The sequence below is a fragment of the Peromyscus maniculatus genome, chromosome 1 (genome assembly GCF_049852395.1).
Source record: "Peromyscus maniculatus bairdii isolate BWxNUB_F1_BW_parent chromosome 1, HU_Pman_BW_mat_3.1, whole genome shotgun sequence".
NCBI lineage: Eukaryota > Metazoa > Chordata > Mammalia > Rodentia > Cricetidae > Peromyscus > Peromyscus maniculatus.
Window position 1 is genome coordinate 16,746,794 of NC_134852.1, and position 9,190 is coordinate 16,755,983.

The window sequence follows — 9,190 nt, forward strand, 5'->3', positions numbered from 1 at the left end:
CATGGGTTTCTCCTGAAAAATGGGATTAAAGGTGTGCAACCCAACATCATCATCATAACAGTTTTTATAATGAATGTTTTATTAACTTAACATAATTCTGTTTGTATGACTGAATTACTCAATATAATACTCTCTTTGCATTCATTCTAATACAAACAATATTGTGTTGTCACAATAAGAGATAGAAGGCAAAATATATTATATACATATACATAATATCACAACACAATATGATTATATGTATTTGTATATTTATATGTACATATAAATTAACACACACTTATATATCATATTTTATTTTATTTTGTTTGGGTTTAGTTTCATGCTTATAATATCTCTTTAAAAGAACTTGGAAATGTGTCTTCTTTAGCCAAGGAAAAGATGCATTGTACAGAAACCCTAGAAAACTACAAAGAAATATTAAGTTCAGGGATCTTAGAGGAAAATCTTCTAAGGACATTTTACTAAATCAGCAACATTCTTAAAAACATCATAAACATTTATTCTTATAACCACAGATGAGTACAGGTCTTACCCCTCATCAGAGAAGTGTGGTTTGCAATAGATAGAAACATTAGAGAGAGCTTCAACAGACCAAAATGCTGAGAACAAGGGATCATGTGGTACTTAGCATCAAATGATACCTCTAAACACAACTACACCTACAGCTAAGGAAGAATAGTGGGAGAGAGGTTAGAAAGATTGCAAGAACCAAAGCAACAGGAAATTTGTGCTAATAATACAGCCCCTAAAATTGACACAGGAGCTACACCCACTAAATGTCATCTATGTGGCTATCTAAACAAGACCTGAACCAGGATGATACTGATAGACATGCTAACATGGAAGGATTGAATCTATTGAGTCCTCAACCATACACAGAGAACTAGAGACAACCAAGGAATACTAACATTGGGAGAAATAGGCTTCCCTCTGTGAACTTCTTAAGTGGTTATTCAAAGCAATACCAAGTGATCTGCACTGAAATATTATACATAAAAGTAACACTCTAATGGACAAATCATGCTGTATTTGTATATTAAAACCTGTGAGTGTATGTGTGTGTGACATGTGTGCAATAACAACTAAAGAAAGACAAGACATGAATTTGACAAATATTTAGGAAACACATGGGGAATGTTTTATGGAGAAAAGAAAATAGGAAACTAATATAATTATAGGCATATTTCAAAAAAAGAAAAATAATTTTGAAAAACAAGTTTGTTTCATGAAAATGTCCCTACTCTTTAATTTTTCATGCTATTATTATAAAATTCATTTGTTTTACATTATACTAAACATTCTAATAATCTCTTCCCTCATTAGATATTGTTTTCCATTGTTACTATGTTCCTCTGATCAGTACTCTAAAGTGGAGCAGTTTGTGTATTGGAAATTTAAAAAACTGAGAATAATCAAGAATGATTTCAATATCTTGTAGCATTTAGGGGTTTATGAGCTATAGGTGATAAGTCCTATTGTAGAAGCTACCATATTGTTGGGTCATTGTAGATGGAGAAATCAAATTGGAACCTTAAACGCTACAAGATATTTTGTATAGTTCTAGTAGTAATTATAAATATTATCCAGGTATGAACCCTGAGTATTATAACAACTACAAGCCTGTTGTAATATCGTGATGAATGTTATGAAAGCAACTGACTACTACAGGATTGAATAGAAGGCCAACTTCACAAGTTGCAACCATGCCAAGCATCATTATTAGGGACAAGGCCGTATGGATTGGAAGTTACATAGACGCTAGGGAAGTACTTAATACTATTATTCTACTAAAAGAACATAGCAATAAACTGTCCCTAAACTCTTATTTTTATAGTGTCTGGTTGGTCTGTCCTTCATCTTCAGTCACAGAAGCTTCTTTTTGCAGTCTATGGTGAGTAACAATGAGGCCCACAATCATCTGAGGTGCCGAGAATAAGGTACTATGAAGGTCCCAGTTCAGAAAAGGTCATCTATGTCACATGTCTTCCTCCCAAGACTCAGGGATCATCAGAAAAAAATGTAAGAACCATAGTTTGTAAGTGAATCTAAGGAAACGGTACTTTCACATGTGAGTTTACTTGCTATGACAGTATAACCCAAACCTTCAAAAGATCAAGCTAGACAAAATCCCATCATAGTGGAACTGGTCAGGAAGTCCATCTTGTACCTGAAGAGCTTCTGCTCACAGATGGCTTCTGGGAGAGAAAGTGTAAGTTTCCCCTCAGCCTTTGATCTTTGTGAAACAGGTTAACCATTCTTTCATAGATGCCTCTGCTCTAGGCACTTAACAGCACCACTAAGTAGACACTCCTTGTCCTTATTTTCTAATTTTTAATAAATTCATTTAGTTATTTTATATCCCTGGTTTCCCCTACCTCCAAACTTCCCATGCCCTCCACCCTCTGGGTTCCCTAACTGAGACTCCACTCTACATACATTTCTGTTTATGACAGGGCATGTCTGCCATGATTATCAACTAACCATGGCATATCTAGTTCCATGAGACTAAGCACATCCCTATGTATTAAGGCTGGATAAGGTGACCTAGTAGGAGGATTAGGATACAAATAGCTAGTAATATAGTTGGAGACAGCTCCTTCTCTTGAAAACTGGAGGGAATAGTCATGAAGGAAAAGAAGGAATTGTTTTTTATTTTGCTCTCTATTTGAAGACTGTTTTTTTAAAATTATTTATTTTTATGACTAATTATACTCAATTTTCTTCCTTTATCATGTAAGTATATTTTCAAGTATTCTTTACCTTTCAAAGAGTTTCTCTTTCAGAGGTTTTTTTGCATGCCTGTAGCAATTTTTTTATTGTATGAGCCAGGCCTTAAATGGCCATTCCCCCCACTCCCCTACAATCAATCAGACAGGAAATGTCAGTCCTAAGCAGCAAGTTCTCCAAGGTAAGTAGACTGGTTGTTACATTGATCTCTCCTTCTTAAAAAAGATTAATAAATTTATTATATATACAGTATTCTGTGCTCATGTATGCCTGCAGGTAAGAAGAGGGCACCAGATCTCATTATAGATGACTGTAGGCCACAAGTGGTTGCTGGGAAATGAACTCAGGGCCTCTGGAAGAGGAGATGGTGCACTTAAACTCTCAGCCATCTCTCCAGCCCCTGCATTGATCTCTTTAATCCAGGTTTAAAAAAACAGGCAGAACGCACATTAAGATACCCATCTAACTCAAGGTGCATTACCGCTGGCTAGGAGTTCCAACTAAACTTCCAGTATCTTAGAATGTAAGTGATATTTTCATAATGATGCATCACTACAGTTGAATGTACTCGTAACTGCACACATTGTCTTCAGTCCCTGCTGTTTGGAATGCAAGCTTTCTGACTATCCCACCTGGAATCTCAACTTCTGATGGGAAAGAAGAGTCATTGTACACTTTTGTCCTGCCCCTCTGTGATGCTCACTATTCACTTAAAAGTTTTTCTAACTTATGGATGGAATCAAATATTTTTAGAGGTGATGTCATCTCCCTCTGCGTAACTGTCATTGTCCCTTCCAGTGACATGATCCTGTCATCCTCTTGGGGGATGATCTCAGAGAACATTCAGCCTTCATCCTTGGGGGTTGCCATCAACTTTGTAGCTATATGAAAGTTGTAGGTCCCATTAACCACAGAGTCCCCATCCAGCAGCCAGCTTCACAGATGCATCCTATCTGCACAGGTGAGTTGCTTTCCTTCAGACACCCAGTATGCAGAGGACATGACAGTCTGGAAGTTGGACGAGAGCACTGCACCTCTGAACTGATCCTCCTCTTTCAGGAAACAGCTGCTGCACAGGATGAATGCTCATAGTGGGAGGACCCTCTCAAGACCTGAACACATCATGGTTTGATGGAGGCTGCAGGTGAGAGACAATAACCTGGATTCCTACTTTGTGTGTTATTTTCTAACAGATGACAGTGGATTTGTTCCCAGTAATGTGGGGTCCTGGTGACTAAAAACATTTATGACTACTTCTCAAAATTCACCTGCACTTTGTTTTCTTTTACGAATTCAGGACCCTGCTCACTGGGCTGGTAAAATAGCTCCTAAATTTAGTTGGTCACAAGAACCATTTGAGAGGTGTTTGGTGGCCTCTGCATACTTATACCTTAAATTCTGCTTCCCATGGGTGCTTTATATGAATGCAGAATATTTTCCCCTTTTGTAAATTGCTGTGTATTGTGGCATAATGAGAAGTTATCATTCTTTTAGCTGTCTTCTTCTCAACTGTGAAATGATGAGCATGTGACAAACCAGTTTCAATAATCAAATTTCAGGTCTGTTGGCCTTCAAGTCGCTGAATAAATTCAACCTCATGTAATACATGAATAAGTGCATTCATTGGATCCTGTTTTAAAAACTTTCACAAGTTATCTGATATTTCCTGTTTTTAGAATTGATTAAGTATTATAGAGTCATATTTTAAATTAATTACAATAAATTAAAAGATTAGAAAATAATTTTGAAAACACTTAGAGGCAGAGATAAGCAAATATATGTACACAAAGAATTATCATTTCCATTACATGTGAATGTGCAGACAAAGGAAAATTCAAATGTTTTCTTTGCTGGTGTCTGATGGTCACTAACCTTTTTTCTTGTTTTTTATTATTCTCTATATTTTGCATTCTCCACTTTGATTGCTCTTTTATTATTCTCTTTTACATTTTCTCATTTTTCAACTTTGGAGAAGTTTCTATAATATATCTTGGTCATTTTCACACCTCCCCCACTTCTCCCAAATTTACCATCTTCCTCTGCCTACCTACCTTTGTGTCTTTTAGAGTTTTTAACCCGTAAAGTGGAATTTGTGCTGCCCTATGCTCTTGGGTGTGAGACCATCCACTGGAGCACAGCTGATTTATTGGGGCCACCTTTTAAAGGAAACTGACTACCCTTTTCCTAGTAGCTATCAGTTGTTAATAGTATCTAACATTGTTTGACATGCTAAGAAGAAGGTATTACAACTTATGTAACAAGTGCTCTTTGGACCTGTTGTGCAGGTACCCAGGACCATGACAGAATGACCTCCAGAGACCTGGCTGTGGGGATCTTCTTCATGTCTCAGACTGCACTGGGAATGCTGGGGAACTCAGCCTTGCTTTGCTGTTTTATCATTGCCGACTTCTCTGGAATCAGGGCAAAGCCCACAGACCTGATTGTCAAACACCTGACCTGGGCCAACTTCATTGTTCTCTTCAAAGGAATCCCACAGACCACTGCTGCTTTTAGTCAGACTTACTATGTAGATTATGTTTCATGTAAAGTTACCTTATATTTTCATAGAGTTGGCAGAGGAGTATCCCTTGTCTCCACATCCCTTCTGAGTGTCTTTCAGGCCATCACCATCAGTCCCAGTAATTCCAAGTGGGCACAGCTGAAGAACAGAGCCCCCGGGATCATTGGCCCTTCCCTAGGCTTGTGCTGGGCCCTCCAGATGTTGATATATGCCTTCATTCCGGTGTATATAACTGACATAAGGGGTAGGAGAAATGTTACTGCTTTAAAATTTCACGAATTTTATGCTGTTGAGAATCCTGCAAGACCAATCAAAACACTTACTGTAATCCTATTGACATCCAATGATGTCATGTTTTTGGGACTGATGATGTGGGCCAGTGGCTACATGGTGTTTATCTTGCTCAAACACAAGCAGAGGGTCAAACACATCCACAGATGTCTGTCTCCTAGGTCATCCCCTGAGACCAGAGCCACTCAAAGAATCCTCACTTTAGTGAGCAGCTTTGTGCTCTTCTATGTAATGTCTATTGTCTTTACATCTTATCTGTCTGTCCTGGAAGGAACCAATTGGTGGGTGTCTAATGCAGGTGTAGCCATGGCTGCATGCTTCCCAGCATTCTGCCCTTTTCTGCTCCTCAGACACCACACCTACATTTTCAGTCTCTGCTGTCCCAGTTCTTACCAGACAACATTCTGTGCATGTGTTGTTAGGGAGCTCTAAAAGCTGTGCTGTCTGCATCCCCTTTCCTTGTCTCAGGGGTTAGAAGAATCCTCATTCAGAGGACTTGGGTTCAATTCCAGCAATCAGATGGGACTCAGAACTGTGAAACTACAGTTCCAGGGGAACTATTCAACTGGATGTGTGGCCAGCAAGAGTCAGTTAACTCTTTTACCTCTGTCTCTTCAGTGTTGCCATGATAGGTAGTTGTATCCTGGATGTTCAAAGTGTTTAAAGTTTTGTTTCATGAGTTCTCACATGCACATATTCTTTGATTTTATCCACCCATGATTATTATTTATAAACCCCTCTAGACTCCTTCTTCACCCCAACCAATATGTGTCCTACTTTTATGTCTTTATTTTTAATGCCCCATAGGGTTTAACTGAAGCTTCTTCGATGAACCTGAGTGTATGATTATTTATTTATATAAGTGCAGTTTACTGATCCCTATATTATTGAGCGATATGACTCCTTCTTCCAACAAGCAGGAAGTGTCTTCAGTTCTCCTGATATGGCTGTAATCTTGTGAGTCACACCTCCATCCATGATGGCATGTCTATAAGGATGATTTTGTGCAGGTAACCACAGCTGCTCCAAATGCATGAGTGCATGGCATTTCCAAGAGAAAGCAGTTCACTGCAGGGTATCCTTCTTCATCTTAATTTTTAAACCATTTGATTGTTTCATACATTTACGTAGGATGTCTTCGTTATTTCATCTCTCCATTCTACCCTTTCATCTTACTCCATGTCTGAGTGAAAGTGTTCTTCTCAATACATCTCCCTCCTACTTTTGTGTCCTGCTTTGTGTTGGCTCACAGTGTTTAATTGGATTTTTACAGAACATTGGTTGGTGGTTATGTACTTGGAGCAGGGGCAAATTTTTAGTGGCTTCATCATTGAGAAAGCACATCTTCCCGCACTCCCTTGAACTGTGAAGGTGAATCATCCCTCAGAGAAGACCAGATCCTTGCAGGAAACTCTCTCATCCATGATGAAATATTGAGGTACCCAGTCAGAGAAAGACATATGCTCTATGTTCTCTCTCGTATGAGGACACTTCCTTTGAGTCCTCATATTTGCCTGTTTAACTTGGTGAATTTGTGAAATCCATGGAGCTAGAAACATATCATGAAGGTGGAAATTGCCTTTAAGGAGCAGGCATAATAAAACATAGGTGATACGAAAATTGTAATGTGGAAATGTGGGGTGTAAAAGTTTATGCAATGATGGAGTTTGCAGTTTGTACAAATATAAATATTAGGAGGCAGTTTGTTCCCATGTCAAGTTAGCAAAACAATTGCTCTAATTCCTTAAGGGCTTAAGACCCCCTTTCTTCATGATAGGGAAACCTACAGAATCAACCCAACAAAACTAGTGGGAACTCATATAATTTAGAACAACACCCATGGAGCCTCTACAGGACTAGTCTAGGACTTCTGCATAAGCTATACAGTGATGTAGCTTGATCTGCGTAAAGGGTGCTCTGGCAGTACCATCAGGATCCATCCCTGGTACAAGAGCTGGCTTTTGGAATCCATTATCTATGATGGAACACCGAACACAGCCTTAAATCTGCCTCTGCTGAATGTACCAGGCTCTGCTGATTCCCAATGAAAGAACTTACCTTCTTGTAGGAGTGAATGGGGGGTGGGAGGATGTGAGAAGGCTGGAGGGGTGGGAGGAGAGAAGAATGGGGTAAGTGATTTGTATGTGAAATGAATAATAAAGTTTCTTAATAAATAAAAAAGACTCCCTATCTTAAGAATTTTATTTTTAAAATATTTATTTATTAATTATACACACAGTTTTCTGCCTGCATGTATGCCTACATGACCGAAGAGTGCACTAGATCTCATCACAGGTGGTTGTAAGCTTCCATGTGTTGCTAGGATTAGCACTCAGGATCTCTGGAAGAACAGCCAGTGCTTTTTAACCACTGAGCCATCTCTCCAACTATTAAATCATGAGTTTTTGAGAGAGCCTAAAGCACCATGAATTTCTTCCTGTGGACCTGCATTAAAGAACAAATACAGGGGGTGATTTCCTTCATAACAGTCATGCCACAATGTACTGATGGGTATAATTCCTTCTCTTCCTTTTTTCCCTCCTCTTCCTTTTTTTCCTCCTCCTCCTTTTTCTTCTCCTCCTATTCCTGTTCCTCCTTCTCCTTCTTTTTCCTCTTCTTCTTTAGTCAAGATAAAGGAATCCAGGCTCTAAAGCGTCCGTGGGTTGTATTACTTTGTTGGTTCTTCTTCATTTTCATTTCTGATTTTGTTATTTTGGATGTTCTCTCTGCTTTTTGGTTAGTTTGCATAAGGGTTTGTCTATCGTCTTGATTTTCTCAAAGAACCAACTCTGTTTCATTGATTCTTTGTATAGTTCTCTTTCTTTCTATTTTATTGATATTAGCCTTCAATTTGTTTATTTCCTGGTGTGTATTCCTCCTCGGTGATTTTACTTATTTTTGTTCTAGAGCTTTCTGGTGTGCTGTTAAGTTGCTAGTGTGAGAATTCTCAATCTTCTTTTTCTGGGCATTCAGTGCTATGATTGTGCCCCATGGTATTGGATATGTTGTGCATTAATTTTCATTGAATTCTAGGAAGTCTTCAATTTCTTACTTATTTCTTTCTTGTCCCAGTGGTGACTCAATTGAGCATTATTCAGTTACCATAAGCTTTTAGGCTTTCTGTAATTTTTTGTTGTTGTTGAATTATAACTTTAAGCAATGGTGATCTGATAAAATCCAGGAGGTTATTCCAATTTTTTGGATCTGTTGAGATTTGTTTTGTGACCAATTATGTAGTCAGTTTTAGAGAATGTTCTATGGAATCCTGAGAAGAAGGTATATTCTTTTGTGTTAGGATGAAGTGTTCTATAGATACCTATTAAGTCCTTTTTAGTCATAATGTCTGTTAGTTCCCTTATTTTTCTGTTGTTACTTTCTGGCAGACATATCCATTAATGAGAGTCAGGTATCGAAGCTTCCCACTACTAGTGTGTGGGATTTGATATTCGATGTAAGCTTTAGTAACATTTCTTTTCACATGTGTGGGTGCCCTTGTATTTGGGGTATAAATGTTCAGAATTAAGACTTCATCTTGTTTTATTTTTCCTGTGTTGTATGTGTAATGTCTTTCCTGAACACTTTTGATTGATTTTAGTTTGAAGTCTATTTTGTTAGATATTAGGATATTTACACCAGCTTGCTTCTTAA

At 38.1% G+C, this 9,190-nt stretch overlaps 1 protein-coding gene across 1 annotated transcript; it reads left to right on the forward strand.

Moving 5' to 3' along the window:
* Positions 1–5,035: 5,035 nt before the first annotated feature.
* On the forward strand, positions 5,036–5,974 carry LOC143273955 (vomeronasal type-1 receptor 4-like). The gene has a single exon (XM_076574855.1). It carries the CDS (start codon positions 5,036–5,038, stop codon positions 5,972–5,974), a length of 939 nt encoding a protein of 312 aa, XP_076430970.1.
* The last annotated feature ends 3,216 nt before the right edge of the window (positions 5,975–9,190 follow it).

What these genes read in the sequence shown, in the direction of transcription:
- LOC143273955 (XM_076574855.1), top strand. Translation starts at nt 5,036, where the DNA reads ATGACCTCCAGAGACCTGGCTGTGGGGATCTTCTTCATGTCTCAGACT.